Here is a 17032-nt window from a genome sequence, read left to right as displayed (position 1 = left end):
TGTCAGACTGCACCATAGCTCCCATAATCTTCCCAGGCAGAGGAGCCAGCTGCATGCGTTCAAATTCAATGCTTTTGAATTCAGGAACTAGAAGTCTCACCCACCATTTGTACTTTGATCTCTCCCTCTTCCACTATATACACATCCCATCTTCTCCTTCTGGAGAGAATAAAATAGAAAGGAGGGGGAAAAAGAGGAGAGACTTGTAGTTATTGGTTTGAGTGGATTTGGAAGAAGAAAAATCCACAAATATGAAAATCATAAAGTGGAGTATTTTCTCTTCTTAAAACCACTCAAGCCAACGATTCCATGCCCTTTCATCTCCTTCCCTAACTTTTCCTGCATAGAAAAAAGGTTTGTAATAAAATAGAGAGAAAGCAGTAGGACTGTAGGACGGAACGAGAGAAATAACATGGAATTATTGGCTTTAGTGGGTTAGGAAGAAGAGAAAACCTTAAAACTTCATATATCTGATATGATGGGAGGTTTTTCTTCTCTCCCTAAAACCACCAAGGCCAATGATTCCATGTCTTTTGGTCTCTTTCCCTTACTTTCCCTGCTTAGTTTGTTCCCTCGAAAAATTAGGTGTATAGTTGTGAGGGGAAATAAAATAGAGAAAGGAATAGAATGGGAAGGTAGAAGTAGCAGGAAGTTGTGGAATGTGGAGATTGGGAAGAACACAACAAAAACGAACAAGAAAAGTTGTGTGCTGAAATGCTATATGTGACTATGAGCCAGTTCTCTGATTTAGATGTTCCATACATCCTTCGTGGTTCATAACTTGTTCCTTACCTTGTTTTTTTTTCCCTCTAATCTTATTACTTGTCGTTTTACATGAGGAGGCTGTAGTATCCAATCCTTTTAATTTCTGTTTGAAAGTTAAAGCCTGTTAATTATTAAGATTTATGACTGAGGGGAGGAGCCCGGTCATTGTTAAGATTTATGACCGGAGAAAGCTTGGCTGCTGAAAAAATCAGCAACAACTCCTGTTGTTAGTGAATTACGGATAAACACGTGTTAAAGTTGTGATTAAAAAATTTATTACTTGAACACATATCTACCTGTAATTTGCTAGCAGCAGGAGCTGCTGCTGATTTTTCAACAGCCAAGCTCCGTTCTTTGTGACCAAGGGGAGGAGCCCAGTCATTGTCTCTTTCGATATTGATGGAGGAATCCCCAGTACCCAAATCTCACACAGAGCGACCGGAATACTCAAATCCTCGTCCCCTGAAATAATATTAAATCACTACCTTATGCGAAGGGCATATCCCTAAAATGATATATCATATCAAAGATGACAAATCACTCCAAGACAATATAAAAGAATAAAGAGACCCCTAAATAGAAAAAATTTGATTCTCGTCAAAATTAAATTTGAATTATATTATTATAACTTGCTTATTGTGAGGATTAGCCTACTCTCCCACTCTTAATATAGATAATATCGTTTATAAAAAAATAAAAGAAAAAGAGAGGACCCAAAACAAAAAAGGGAAGGCCAAGTAAACTAAATAGATTTTTTTTAAAACTCATCAACAAAAAAAAAAAAAAACTGTTAATAGCATCTTGTGCCGATTTTTTTACAGACTTGGATTGTCAGTCTGCCCTCTCCATCCCATACCATTCTCATGCCCTTTTATATTATGTGGTTACGGTTAAACCATGTCAACATTTTATATGAATTTTTTTTATAGAAATAATAAGAGAAAAAGTAATATGAATATAAAATGTTGATGTGATTTAACTGTGACCACAGAAATAAGTGGGCATGGGGAGGGTAGACAATCCAAATCCTTTTTTAACTGAACTTATGAATAATAGTGTCTTAAAATTTTTATTTTAGCCAAAATCTCTTCTTAGACCATCTCCAACCCTGGGCTAAAAGCCGAATTACCCCCCCCCAAACACTCTCCAACCCATGCTAAAATTTTAGGCTAAATGACAAATGCTATTTCTGGGCCAAATACCCCCCAGCTTTCCCCCCGGGCTAAATGTGAAATGTTTATCGGAATTTAAATTTTTTTAGATTAAAATGTTCATAAAATTAATTTACAATAATCTACATATTTTTTTTTTTAAATTGATTTAAGAAAAAAATTTAGGCTAATTTCATTCTTTAATAATTCCGGGCTAAAATTTTAGGGTAGAAGGGTTGGAGCAGAAAAGATGTTTCTGGACTAAAAGCTAAATTTTATGGGCTAAAAAATTTGGTTTTTAGCCCAAGGGTTGGAGATGGTCTTAACAACTAACGTTGTTAAAATTAACATTTGTAGAAATAAAACTAAACGAAATAACAAGTGAAAAATAACATAACAGTAGCGGTGAATTTAAATATTTATAATTATTCAAGGAGAAATTGCCCAAAATAAAAGTTTCGAGTGCAAATCAACAATTAAGATAAAATACATGAAGTACCCTAATTTATTTCTCCATTAAGTTTGTAGTCAGTCATGTTACCTGGCCTCCATTAACCACAGTTAAAAAAAGAAGAAGAACAGTAACTCCTTTTCTTTCTTTATTTGGGCTTTTACATGCCTACGAGGGATCCAATGCGGAAGCGTGCGTGCTGGCTCGGTTGGACGCTGCTTTCTGGTCCAATGGGGCGCCGTATTTGACCTGAAACGGCTAAAAAGGGTTCGGGGGTTGGGAGGGGACCAACGCGGTGCTAGCTGAGATGGACTATCGAGGCCTCACGCGCCGCTTCCTGTCCACCAACCACTAGACAGTCAAGGAACACATGGCGCTTTATTGGATTTTCCTGACGAGGACGACGACAACTCGATATTTCTCGAGTATCCAATGATTGTAATTTCATTTTATTTTTTCTTCGCTACTTCTGGATGTTGCTTGCTTTCTCTCCTTCTCCTTTTTCTGGATGGATATGATGAAATTAGAATCATGAACTGGGGTTGGGATTCGGGATGACTCGACTAGTTTCATGGGTTATCACTGTCAAACTTTAAAAATGCTTATGTGTATGCATGGATAATCTTAATTTGTTTAGTTTTTATACGTGACGGAAATATTTACAGAGGTATTTTAGCAATGTTTTTGCTATTATAGTGTGATTTACACAACATTAAGAATCGAATTCAGAACATGCCGTATAAAATGGAAACTTGAAATTCATTCTCAACTAGGAGTTCACTTCTCTAATACAATTAGGTTGTTTTTATTACGTACAAGTTATACTCTTATGGTCTGTTTACGTAACCGGAATCAAAACGAGACGAATTGAATTGATGAGGAATTAAAATGAAAAGGAATCAAAATCAGATTCATGTTGAAGTTGTTTACTTAAATATTCTGGAATCGGAATAAAAATAGTATTGAATTCATATAAGTTGTTTACTAATTCACCTTAATCGGAATGAAAACCAATGTGATTACTATAATGCCCTTCTTCAAAAAAATTAAATTTGTATACAAATTTATTAGAAAATCTATGCAAATCTCATCATTCCCTGCTTCCCTTGGAAGTACCCGTGCTCTTCACCAGAGCCACGATTCTCTTTTCTTCCTCGAGGAGACCCGTGGTATCAATAATGCCCTTATTCAAACCCATTTGAATAGAACACTCCTCTCTCCCTGCAATTTTTCATATCTTTTATCCCTGCCCTCACCTCCATCTTCCCCACTCACCCTACCCCATAGCCACCACCTCTTATGCCCGCAAAGTATTTCATAATTTTATGGGTTTTTGAATGATTGCTTCCTCGCATCTGTGGGTTTTAGTATGGTTTGAATTGTTTATTTTCAGGGTTTGGGTGATTGATTTTTTAATCCAATTTCGGAATACGTGGATGTAGTTCTTGAGTTGGTGGGTTGGGTAGTGAAGGTCGCACGGGGAGGTGGAACTGGAAGGTGAGGTGTGCTGCATGAAGCAGAGTGCAAAAGGAGCGATGGGGAGCGGTGAGTTGAGTGGTAGACTTGAAATTATAAAAATAATCAGAGGGCATAATAGGCAGGACAAATGCATTCCCATTACCTCAATCTTCCGGAACTCAGATACCACATCTATATAGGGATTTCAATTCCTTCAATTTGGGGAGTTGGATTCCCTCTTTCGTGTGGGCCCCACCACACTTTTGATTCCTCCAAAATTAGTAAACGGTTCAATACTCTGTAATCGGAATTCAACTCCTTATTTTGATTTTGATTACGGGCACGTAAATACGCTATTAGTGAATTGATCTAGGATGTGACTAATTTTGGGTGAGTAAATAACACAATTACATTCAAAATAATATAAAAAATAGAACTTTAACGAAAAACTTAATAGTACTGTTATCTTTAACAAAAAATCACATTTTTACACTAAACAATCAATCATGTTACTATTAACTTTATTTTTTATTTTATCTTTATCGTTAAACCCAAAGTTTTCAAGTTTTTTTATAACTTTCCTTATAAAAAAGGTTTAACCCTAAGGCCAACCACTAGATGAAGAAGATTATCAGCGTTCACTTGATGTAACAAATGACGTAATCAAGACGTAAAACTTGGCGTGTTAATTAATAACGATGATATGATCAACTTTTAAATATATTTTGCAGGAGGAGGACTGTAGGAGGCCACTCAGTGAGGCTGAGCATGAAAAATGCTAGTCCTCAAATTCTACGATCAGGAGCTGGGGCCCTACCCCCAAATGCGTAATGGGTCCCATTTATTATTGCTCCATGATGGATCAGAATGTCAACTTTCACGACAACTACCACACATAATTGTTGTCAAAACACAAGTCGTTTGATCAGGATCAGACGGCTGTTCGAGGTAATGTTCTGAAAAAACACAGATGGAGACAGTCCACCAACTTCTTGTGGACTGGTTTGCACAGTATCATCCATTTGTTCATGACAATTCAAAACACCAGATATATATTTTTTAAATAGTTAATAGAGAAAATAATTGGTAAAGTGACAGACAAAGAATCTGAGCGCTGACTTATGCATTGTCTTTATAAACTTTTACTTTATCATGTCATGGACGTATCCTTGGCAAAGTGATTTTGCTTCATTTTCTTTGTTTGTTTCTTGGGTTAAGGCAATCAAACCACCCACACGATCTTCCTTTTGACAAACTATCAATAATTTGAGAGATATTTTCATGGATATCTAGAGACTACAAGTTAATATGGTGTATAATGTTACGTGTTGAGTTGAAAGTAGACGATTTGGCTGATATTTCTCATTTTAAAGTATATTTTAAAAACAATAGTGTTGTTCACACATCCATTTTTATTCCTGATTAATTTTGACCATTAATTTTCTTCAATTCATTTAATTCGATGATCGGAAATTGAGAACGGTGTGTTAAAAGTAAAAATGAGTTGTGGATAGCCTTGATCAGTACAATTTAAGCTAGTATTTATATATTTTGGAGACATATGACCATGCCCTGATTTCTTGCTAATACATAGTGTGTAAAGAGGAAAATCTAAGACATTTGTGATTTGAAAAGGTAGAGATCTTTGAACCCAACCCACTGAAAATATAATGATTTAGCTTTAAAGTTTGAAGCATCAAAACATGCATGGCCGAAAAGATATCATGTGATCCGGTTTGATCATGCGGGCATATAGAGGAATATGCATGCTCGCTAATCATAACTCTACAAAAAGGATCATCTTAACGTTGCCTAAACTTAATCTTTACGTTCTTCATTAGCTTCATCATGATTATTATTATTAGTTCATCTTTCTGTGTATAATTAACGATTAAGCTGACGTATTAAAACGTTAAAACGAGAGAGTCTTATTGCTCAATCATCCGGCCTTTTCCTTCGTATTGCATAATTTGCATTGCACAGAGCTGGGATTTAGCTGAAATCCGGACCATTTGTCTGCTTCGAAGTTCCATGCATGCACAGGGTTCTATGCAAATGACCCACCACGCATTCACCTCATCCACCCAAAAACCCTAACCCTAGCTACACAATTATATGGTAATAACCCATAAAGTTGCCCATTAATTTTTTTTTGAGAAGCGCGTAGGGACTTTCTAAAAATTGGAATTCAATTTACCTCATATTTTTGACATAATATTTTATAACGTCGGCATGAGAATTAACGTTAAATTGTAAGATAATAGAGATTTAATGCATAATGTTTTATAATTCTGGCATAGGAATTAAAGTTAAACTATGAAGTGATGGAGGAATTTTTCATTGTGATCAGAACACAGATAGTACACCACGTGTTTCTATATAAGTGATGGAAATTTTTATTTTTTAAGTTATTAAATTTTTAATATATATATCCCACCATTTATATAATTACAATTAATGTACCATTCTGTGTACCGATCATATTAAATAAATCTTTCCAGACGATGAATTCATGAAAAACTCATTTTTAAGAAAGTCCCTTAAACATTTCTCAGATGTTTTTGTCTTGAGCTCAATGGGAAAATTTGCAACTTTTGTATGCAGCAAACTCGCCACGTTCACACACTCCGACAAATTAACCCCATCCAGTTCCACTTTTCTTTTTTTGTTTTCTCCTTTTTTTTGCTCTTCTCCATGAGAGAATAATATGAAAAATCCAAGAGCTTTGGAAACCGAGATAGTGGAGTTATTTGCATTCCCCACAAACATGCCCTTAACCAGCTTGGACCAAGAATTTCGACCTTACTTTACGAAAATAAAAATTTATCAAATAAATAAAAAGAAAAATATGACACTCATGTTTCAACAAAAAGCTTACAATCTCGTCTTTATATACGACCTATCATGTCCCCTCAGTTCTATACTCATCACCCTCTTTCTAGTCCTTCTTTCTTGCTATCCATAAAATTTTCATCTCATCAACTACATAGCTTTCTCATTGACAACTTACGAAGCAAAGTCGACCATGATAGCCAGCTGCCACCAGTGGGACTTCGTCTACTTGTGTGGAGGGCATGAAGGTGACCGCGGTTGGCAGCAGCAGCACTGCGGTGGAGAAGGGTTGTGTTGTAAATATGGATGAAAAGTGACGAAAAAACAACATACAAAACAAGCTTTGCAATTGCGCTCTCCTGAATTTCTAGCCTGCTAGCACACAAGTGCCGGGCAGAGTCGGGAGAGCGGCATTATTGCATTGCGGGGAATTGAGGGTAGCGGTCCGAATTTACCTTAACAACTTAGGTCTTTAATTTTCTTTTATTACTTACTTGACTTTGGCCTCTTTGTGCTTGAATATGTAAGTCTTTGCTCTTAATTAGTTCTCCTTTTGATTTTTATCTTTTTTTGCATGTTCAATGTTATAAAACATGGGATGTAAGAGATGCATACGAGGTAGCCAGTTTGTGTTAATTAAGTGGTTTTTGTTTGTTTGTAATGCTGCTGGGCATGCATCGCTTACACCTATCATGTAATTTGCTTTGTTATCAAGAATTAATGGAATTAAGAACTTTAATTTTTCCGATCTTTTGTCTCTCCCTATTTAACCTTCTTTTCCTTTTTGTTTTTGGTGTCATCTCTCTTGTTCTTGTTCTAGCTAGATGCTGATTCAAAGTAGAATCTGATTTTTGTGAAAGCTTGGCAGCGTGAAATTCCATGCTTTCCTTTTCTTTTTTCTGCACTTTGATCCTTTGATAATTAATCTTTAATAATTACATTAATTAAGTTCGAGTTTTAGCCAAAATTAAGTAGTAGAATTTCACCAAATATAATGATAATCCAGATATAGGGTTAAAACCGCGAGCTAGCTAGAAGCGAATTTTTGTCCATTCCAAAAACAGAAAAAAGTATCTTATACATAAAAAAAGAAAAGAATCGGCCATTGTTCCCGGGACTTGGATTCTCTGCCCTCCCATTTCGGTGTCCTCTCCGTGCCCTCCTGTTTTGTGTGGTCACGGTTAATCCATGCTAACATTTTATATTGTTTTTTTATAAAAATAATAAGACAAAAAATAAATAGTAATATAAAATATTGACGTGGCTTAACCATGACCACACAAACAGGAGGGCATGGGGAGGGTACCGAATTGGGAGGGCAGAGAATCCAAGTCCTTGTTCCCGAGGTTCATAATTCATTTATTCATAGTTTATTATATATAATATAATAACAAACTCCAGTGACTAATCGTCCTTATATATAATCTGTATATAATTATTATATATTTACACTTTTTTTTTTGTTTCCCTGCATATAGTTGGATTCGTTTGAAATTATTTTTAAAACAGTTAAAATATTTTTGAAAATAATTTTTAGTAAAAATATGAGTGAATTTTGAAGAAGAAAAATTTTAAAAGTACTTTTGGAATCAAATTTTTTTAAAAAAGTTTTTACAGTCATTTCAAAATCTCTTCCAGACGAACCCTTACACGCATTTGCATCTCATTATTGTTTTTTTTTTTTTTTTTTTTTTGTCCAACATCCCATTATTGTTGGAAGGAGGAAGAAGGTAAAAGGAATTTTCTTTGATAATAATTTCATAATATATCATTGAAAGAATCAAAAAGCAAATGCAACATCTGTCTCTGTGCCTGAAGTCTGGACCACACCTTCCCCGGTTCGTACGCGGAATTATATAGACCCATTATTGTTTGGGCCAGAGCGACCTCGTTTTTGGCAGCGAACGATTAACCTCTTTAGGCCCACATTCTACTAATGGTCAAAGGAAAATGATTTACATGCTACTTTCATGACAACAAAAACTCCTTCGATAAGTATTTTTGGAACTTGGATTCTCTCCGGATTCATTCATTCGGATCTTCCGGATCTTTAATTCTGAAACTGGAGAGAGACTGTGAGAAAGAGATGGAGGAGAGGGAAGAAGATGAACATGAGAAGTGAACATGGAAAAAGGCGGAAGAAGATGAACAAGGAATTATTTCTTGACCGTTTGATTTTGGGTGAATGGACAGGAATGAAGGATTTGGATGGAAGGGTTCTGGAGAGGATATCTTATTCCGTATTTCTGGGTCATATATAAAAGCATTTTCTAGAGAAGCGTTAGATGCTATGCTTCTTAAAGAATCACTTTCAAGTACTTTTTCATATGACACTTGAATTTTTTGTAAAATTTCTACGAAATTTAGTAAAATCATTTCTAGCAAGCGCACTTCTAAAAAAAGTACTTTCTACAGTGTTCCAAACAAGCCATCATTGTTGATCGTTACATTCCCCAAAAGCAAAACAGGAAAAGAAAAATATATAGTATTTACCATTGCAAATCTTATTTCCCCTTCTGGCTGAAGCTCAAAGCAGAGTTGCATTATTTGTAACCTAAAGCGCAATGGAAAGAGGTCGCACTTGGTGCGATGGCAAGTGCCTTCGCCCATGAGCGGTAGGTCTCGGGTTCGAGACTTGGGAGCAGCCTCTCCATAAATGGGGGTAAGGCTAGCCGACATTCACCTCTCCCAGACCCTGCGTAAAGCGGGAGCCTTGTGCACTGGGTACGACCTTTTTTAAAGCGCAATGGAAATAAATTGATCATCATGTGAGCGAGCGTAGCATTACTTGAACTCCATGTTGCGGCCGAACTGTAAGAAGCCGGTAGGGCGAGTGGATGTAGGCTGGGGAAAGTGTGAAAGAGAAGCGTTGTAGAATCATCGACAGAGCAATCTTTGTTTCCATGGTTGCAAAATTAGATCCCACACAACTTCGAGGTCCCAATCCCCATGGTAAGAACGCGGCTATGTTGTTCTTCGTAGCTTTAGCAACACCTTCCGAGAATCGCTCCGGTTTGAAAAGTAGCACATCTTCTCCCCAAATTTGAGGCTCGTGCTGAAGGGCTAAGCATGGAATGGTTATTTCAACATTAGCAGGAAGGACATGTTTTCCCAGCCTAACTTCCCTTCCAATTTTCCTCTCCATGGTAACTACCGGTGGATATAACCTTAGCGACTCGTTGAAGATCATATTCATCTGCATGAAAAATGAATCATGAAAAAGAATCGAATACATAACCTCGAGCTACATGGTAACATATATGCCTCAACAAATGTCACATCCCAGACCGGCTCCGCCGTAGCACAATATTGTCCTTTTTGGGCCCCGACCACGCTCTCATGGTTTTATTTATGAGAACTCAGACGAGAACTTCCCAGTGGGTCATCTATCATAGGATTGCTCTCGCCCAAACTTGCTTAACTTCGGAACTCCGATGGAATCCGAAGCCAGTGAATCCCTAAAAGGCCTCGTGTTATAGGAGGTGGGCATCCAAAGCCAATGAATCCCCAAAAGGCCTCGTGCTATAGGAGGTGGGCATGTACATATAAAGCACATCACCTCCTCTCCATTGGCTTTGATACCATTCTTTCACATCCCAATCTCGACTCTGTCGTAGCACAATATTGTCCGCTTTGAGCCTCGCCCTCACAATTTTGTTTTTAGAAACTCAGACGGGAACTTCCTAGTGGGTCACCCATTCTAGGAATGCTCTCGCCCGAACTCGCTTAACTTCAGAGAATCCGATAGAACTCGGAGCTAGTAAGTTCCCAAAATGCCACATGCTATATGGAAGTGGGCATATATATATATATATATATAAAAGACACATCACCCCCTCTCCGTTGGTCAATATGAGATGTTACAACAAAAACAAGCAAATGAGTGAGTTGTTGACATTCTTACAATTTTTAGTTTGGCAATGCCATCGAGATTAGGGTTTTGGTTTCCAAATATTTGGATCACCTCCTTCCTTGCTTCCTCTTGCCAATCGGTATGGATTGCCAGAAGAAAGACAGTCCAAGCAAGTCCACTACTAGTGGTTTCTTGTCCACCCAAGTAAAATGTCTTGCACTCGTCAACTATCTCATCAATCGAAATCCTCTGGTTCTCATCGGCGTCATGATGAGCTTTTGTAAGTACTCCAAGAAAATCATTACCAAAGCTGCCTTCTTCTCCAACCATTGCCTTGTCTTCTCGTTTCTTGATCATCTCCATGATGGAGCCGCGGATACTTTTCTCAAGCTTTTCTGATTCGATCTCATCCTTGGATTTAATAAACTTACTGGGGCATTGATCAAGGACAGATTAAACATCAGAACCTAAGTAGTGCAATGTTCCAATTCATGGTTATTTAGTAAAATGGAAGTAATTACCTGATGCCGGGAAACCTGAGGTTGAACGCATTTTTGAATGATAAGTAGGCTAACTTCTCCAGGTTCTCGAAAATGTTCTTCCCTTCTAAGTAGCTGCTGCCAAAGGCCGTCCTTGAAATCACTTCTGAGGTGTACAACCTAAATTCTTTAAACACATCAATCTCTTTGCCGTCGTGTTCTTTCCAATTTTCCAGCAACGTCTCAGCACTAGTTATCATTGTTGGAGCCATACCCTAGGAAAAGCAATTAACATATTTGTTTCCTATTTGCTCTTAGCTTATTCAAACTAGAGTGCAAGAGAACGGGCACATTACTTTGACCGACTAACTTAACCAACACACAAGTAATATTACCTTTAAGATCTCTCCGTGGAAGGCATAGTTGGCTAACTTTCTCATTTTAGCCCATTTTTCACCATCACTTACCACAAGTCCATCTCCTAATAGCCTTCTCGCATAGCCTTTCGTCTCGCTTTTCGGATAAGCTTTATCTTTGTTCGTAAGTATCTCTTTGCACAGTTCAGGCTCTGTGATGATCAATTGGGCTTGAGCACCATACCATTGAAGGAAATTTGCTCCTGTTGTCAAAGACGAAACAAACTTAGATTAGAATAATGATTTGAAAACTATCAACAGGTAAAAGGTTCTTCACCATATGTCTTTGTCCACAAGTGTATGTGAGGTTGAACTTGAGAAAATATGTCATGTGATAAACTTTTGGGCCTGCTCATGGCTTCTTCTTGCATGCTGGAGATCTCTTTGGTGTTTCCATGGATGAATCGGTAAGAAGGGCCTTTGATTCCCTGCAGAGCGACCAGATTCTGTATTCGAATCGGAGTCCACCATAGTTTATGAAAGATCTTGATGAGACCTAAGAGGAGGAGCAGACACAGCAAGCTTGAAAGAACGATCACGGTGCCTCCCACAGATTTCATTTTTTCGTTTTGTCTTTCTCTTTCTCTTTGGCTGAAACCTACTGAGTCTTCAACATTTCACAAATTAATTAATTAATTGATTAATTAGATGACATAACCAATCACCAACTTTAATATTATGAAATATTCTAGGCCGTCTTACTTTTAAAATATGCAGATATCAGTACCGTTTGCTGATAAAATATATAATCCCTTGGATTTTCTGTTTGCTTGTTTGGCAAGCAATCCTCTCAATTATATAGTTCTTTGGCTTGATTCGATCACTAATCGGTGTACTCGACCGGCCTAATTTGTTTATTAAGGTGCTTAATTAATGAATCACATTTGTTATAGACATAGATTAAGGCGCTGCTCCTCTTGAAATACTTGCATCTTTCGATCCAAGTAAGTAATGCTTTATACTTTCTAGTCCGAGTCACTTTAAAGGAGCTTTCGACATAATCTTCAAGGTTACAGTCACACTCTTTTCCAACTTCATGGATTAGAATGTTACGAAATAGTTTTCGATTCCACATACAAGTTGAATACAGAACATTACAATCTCCTTGTACACGAAAAAAGAACAAAGAAAAAAATTGAATCAAACTTTTTAATCACACAAGTGAAGGGTGAATAAGGTAAGGGTTCGTGATGTGGTTCAAGACTGGCTGATTGTTGGCGTCAAGGATGTATACTTAATTCGGCAGACTCTTCGCGGTGTTATCAGCTGCATTTCGTCTTTTTTGACGTCTTCGGATAACAAATACCAATTTAGCAATGGCAACCCCTAGAGCAATTAGACCTGAAAATGCAGAAAAAATATTACCATCAGTTGCAAATCCCCACGAAATCTAAACTGGCAAGAAAAACACCTACAAGATTTACAATTAAAATTGTAAAAAATACCTCCCACAACGATTGCCGCAATTATTAATTTTCCTTCAGTACTTGTCAGCTCTTTGTTCTCTGCACATTTAAAGGAAAATGACTAATTAATCAAATGACATAACTCATAAGTGTAATTAAATTATTAATCATAAAGTTAATAACGAAAAACTTACCTCTTTCACATTTGTAGGTGATCGGTTTAACCCTCGATGTTACACGCAGGGTTTACCTTTCAGAGCGCAATCCCTGCACTGAAGCGACCATCCAACGTCAAAGCCAGCTGTCAATAGTTCCATGACGTCCTCATAAGAATTGAACTTCGTAACACCTTTACGAAGACCGACAGGAGCCAACGAAATGACAGAGCCTGACGGTTGAGGAGAATAATACGAGTATTCGCCATCGTAAACAGCATAGACATAAGTCCTGTTTCTTGTCAAGCAAGGAACTGCTGTGTGATTAGCAGCTTCCGGCACGCTGCTGATGTTTCTTGAGCAGTTTACGAATCTGAAACGGCTATCAGGGTCTGAGACACCTCTAAATCGTATATCTTTGAGAAATCCATCCGTTGTTACGACAGAACCAGACGGAAGGCTGCAGCTGTCATTGACATCGGCGAAGTTGGCATCAACCAGACGGAGTGTTTGATCATCGTACGAAATGCTTGTCACATAGAATTTTCCTGGAGAAATTTCCAAGATTGTTTTGTTGTTGACACAAGAGAGTTCGTAATCGGGGTCCCCGCAGCCTGACGGATCTCCCTTTAGGCGAAAAGGGTAGCTGATGTTTCGGATTTCCCCGCAGGAAGAAGCAGAAGAACAGAATTCTTTGTCACTTCGAGCTTCGCCATTGATGAAAATAAGGAAAATCAGCACAGAAAAGAGAATAGTGGATGCAGTTTTCGATCAATCTGCAAAGACGCAATTTGTGTTTGAAAAATCAAACGGTCAAGAGTCATTAGGTCAGGGTCACCCAATCCATGACATATTATTTATTTTTCTATTTTTAAATAAATAAATGAGTGAGAATGGGTCTTATGTTGCGCCCCCCCCCACCCGGGGCCGGAAAAGAATGGTCTTATGTTAGGTAAATAATAGATGAACGTCTTGGTTATCGAATATGTTGTTTACGTGGTACACATATACATGGGTATGTAAAATATTTTATGCCTTACACTTCGTGATATTTTATGTTATGTAACAAGGTTCAGGCGCTAGGTACTACTAGGATGGCGGCTAGAGGCTTAGTGCCTAGACATATAGATGGGCATAGGCATATTTTTTTTTAGTTTTAAATTTATTATATAATATATAAATAAATATCTACTTATGCTCAAAAAATACATAATTATATTGAGATATATAAATTGAAAACTACATGAAAAAGTTCTTAGAAGCTGTTCTAGCCCATTTTCTCTCTCGCTCGAAACAACCCCCCCCCCCAAGTCCCCAGCCTTCACCACCGACTCCAACCAACCCCCTTGCTACTCCTTTTCTTTCTCCTCTCTAGCCCGCTACCTCTCCCTCAAACCCTCCTTCCTTCCCATCTTCTCTCCCCAACCTCCCATTCCCTCCAATATTTTATGGTCCCCTCTTCTCAATTTTCCCGTTTTCTTTCTCTTCCTTGTTTCTAGTAACCTTCTCAATTTCTAGTTTCCTTAAACTTGTCTCAACCTCTCTTAGCTTGTCTCAGATCTGGGTTTTATGCCCCTTTCGTTCCCAGTTACTTTTACCCGTCGTCAGTCCTCCACCGCCGACCTTTGATACTCGACCCATTGTGCGTCTCTTCTCGATGGCACACTTTGGTGTTAGGTGGTTACTAAAGTGCTTTTAGCACTATTTGTAGGATTATTGTAGTGCTTTTTGCACTGGTGGCTTGCTCGCCCTCATTTTCCCTTTATCCAACTTGTTCGTGGGCTCTTTCTCTTGATGGTTCAGGCTAATCGACAATGGCGGGCGCATCTGCTATGGTGGAGGCAGTAGTCTTCCAAATCTAGGGTTTTTGTTGTTGTGGGCTTGTGTGTTTTTGGGCATTTATGTTGTAATTTCTTATGGGTTATTCTTTTATTTGGACTGCCTTTGGGCTTATTCTTTCATGTAACAGTTTTTATAATTAATGAAAGTTTCTAGTTTGACCAAAAAAAAAATTAACATATAGACTATAAAATATGAGAACATATTGAAAACATGGAAACAACCATGTAATGAACGTTCAAATTCGCCTAAGGGAGTGTGGGAGTGGGCTAAGTCCCACAATGGCTAGCAATAATGTGGTTCAAATTCGTCTTTGGTGAAAATCGAATCTGATACCTCTTACTTACAAGTGAAGAAAAATATCATTAAATCGTAGTACTAAGTGGCCACGTGTAATCTTTATATCAAACATAACAAATGATGGAATTCACGTATCCGATTTTTTGCCAAAATTCACATTTGATTTATTTCTCCTGGTAATTTACGAAATAATTTGGAATTACACTTAGTAATTTACTGAATTATACATCCAAAAAAGAAACGGAAAAATCGAGCTACATTCTTTAAACTGCATTACAAAAACAGAAGGAAATAATTTTTTATGGAATTCACGCATCCAAGAATTTCTGATTGTTGGCTCAAGCATCAATCCGATTCTGCAGATTCTTGTTCGTGTTATCTGCTGCATTTCGTCTTCTCCGACATCTTCGGATGACAACTACAATTATACCAATGATAACTCCCAGAGCAATCAGACCTGAAAATGCAGAAACAAGATTTTTATCAGTTGCAAATCGGAATGGAATAAAAAAATGGGAAGAAAATAACGTTTGTCAATGTGTGTACAAATACGACAGTAATACTACCTCCCACAACGATTGCAGCAATTATCCAGTTTCCTTCAGCTCTTGTCAGTTCTTTGTATTCTGCATTAAAAAAAAGGTGTAACATTAGGGAAAAGAAAACATAATCAAGAGACATAAAGTGCAATTGATCATGTGTTACGAATTCAAACTGTGAAAATAAATTGCGTAATTAATGGTTAAACATCCGTTGAAGAATTTTAGGAAATTTAACAGAAGAATTTAAACCACTTGAAAAGGTACTGTAGGAACTGACCTTTTTCACAGATATAGATGAGTGGCTTATCCATTGATTTTACTACGCATTGTTTACCAGCCAAAGAGCAATCTCGGCACTTAACTGACCATCCAATTTCAAAGCCAGCTTTCAATAGTTCCATGACAGCCTCATATGAATTGAACTTCGTAACATCTTTACGAAGATCGACAGGAGCCAACGAAATGACAGAGCATGACTTTCGAGGTTCATAATACGAGTAATCGCCATCATAAACGGCGTAGACGTAAGTCCCGTTTCTTGTCAAGCAAGGAACCGTTGTGTGATTAGCAGCTTCCGGCACGCTGCTGATGTTTGTTGAGCACTTGACGAACCGGAAACGACTTCCTGGGTTCAACCCATATCCCCTGAACCGAACATCCCGGACGAACCCGTCCGTTGTTTCGACAGGACCAGACGGAAGTCCGCAGCTTCCGTTTGCAAAGTTGACGTCGACCAACCGGATTGTTTGATCATGGTAGGAAATGTTGTGCACGTAGTATCTCCCGGGGAATATCTCTAGGATGGCTTTGTTGTCGACACAAGAGAGCTCGTAATCGGAGTCACCACAGCCGGATGGATCGCCCTTTAGGCGAAAAGGGTAGCTGATGTTTTTTATTTCTCCGCACGAAGACGAACAGTTGGGTTGTGCTTGAATTTGAACGAAAAATAGAAGAATCAGCAGAGAATAGAGAAGAGAAGATGTATATTGGACCGTCCTCATGATATATATAGTATATGCTTTTGCAGAATAATCATGCAATTCAGAACTTTGGGTGAATAATTTGGGATGAAGCTCTACATATATATAGTCTCGTGGAATTTCAAAAAAATGTTTAGGCGTGTTGTTTTTTATCCAAAGTTTGGAATGCCATGGCCCTATCTTCTTCTTAAAGGAAATCTCCATTGACGTTCCTTTGTTAGTCAACGAAAGGGAGTAGGTCAAAACTTTCCAGCTACATGCTGTGGATCGCCCTTTAGGCGAAAAGGGTAGCTGATTTTTTTTATTTCTCCGCACAAAGACGTAAAGTTGGGTTGTCTTTTTTCTAAAGATAGTAATGACTTTGTCAAGTTGCCTACCGTAACGGTTGGAATCATTGAAGGGCAT

General features: G+C 37.8%; 3 protein-coding genes and 1 long non-coding RNA gene across 4 annotated transcripts; all 4 read right to left on the bottom strand.

Moving 5' to 3' along the window:
- Positions 1 to 816: 816 nt before the first annotated feature.
- Positions 817 to 2985, bottom strand: LOC139192653 (uncharacterized). The gene is made up of 2 exons (XR_011576886.1): positions 2458 to 2985; positions 817 to 1227 (listed from the first exon to the last, which is right to left on the bottom strand). It is a non-coding gene; the product is annotated as an uncharacterized lncRNA (long non-coding RNA).
- Positions 2986 to 8382: 5397 nt separating this feature from the next.
- On the bottom strand, positions 8383 to 11995 carry LOC103402649 (cytochrome P450 CYP749A22-like). The gene is made up of 5 exons (XM_029095368.2): positions 11683 to 11995; positions 11385 to 11608; positions 11032 to 11264; positions 10562 to 10940; positions 8383 to 9853 (listed from the first exon to the last, which is right to left on the bottom strand). Exons 1-5 carry the CDS (start codon positions 11963 to 11965, stop codon positions 9422 to 9424), a joined length of 1551 nt encoding a protein of 516 aa, XP_028951201.1. The 5' UTR covers positions 11966 to 11995; the 3' UTR covers positions 8383 to 9421.
- A 644-nt stretch (positions 11996 to 12639) lies between these two features.
- LOC103403227 (uncharacterized) lies at positions 12640 to 14607 on the bottom strand. The gene is made up of 4 exons (XM_008342055.1): positions 14565 to 14607; positions 13062 to 13673; positions 12851 to 12910; positions 12640 to 12746 (listed from the first exon to the last, which is right to left on the bottom strand). Exons 1-4 carry the CDS (start codon positions 14605 to 14607, stop codon positions 12640 to 12642), a joined length of 822 nt encoding a protein of 273 aa, XP_008340277.1.
- A 637-nt stretch (positions 14608 to 15244) lies between these two features.
- Positions 15245 to 16772, bottom strand: LOC103402648 (LEAF RUST 10 DISEASE-RESISTANCE LOCUS RECEPTOR-LIKE PROTEIN KINASE-like 2.1). Its single transcript, XM_070815686.1, has 3 exons — positions 15925 to 16772; positions 15672 to 15731; positions 15245 to 15562 (listed from the first exon to the last, which is right to left on the bottom strand). Exons 1-3 carry the CDS (start codon positions 16646 to 16648, stop codon positions 15444 to 15446), a joined length of 903 nt encoding a protein of 300 aa, XP_070671787.1. The 5' UTR covers positions 16649 to 16772; the 3' UTR covers positions 15245 to 15443.
- Between the last annotated feature and the right edge of the window lie 260 nt (positions 16773 to 17032).

The sequence above is a fragment of the Malus domestica genome, chromosome 16 (assembly GCF_042453785.1).
Source record: "Malus domestica chromosome 16, GDT2T_hap1".
Lineage (NCBI taxonomy): Eukaryota > Viridiplantae > Streptophyta > Magnoliopsida > Rosales > Rosaceae > Malus > Malus domestica.
This window is presented reverse-complemented; position numbering and strand designations above follow the sequence as displayed.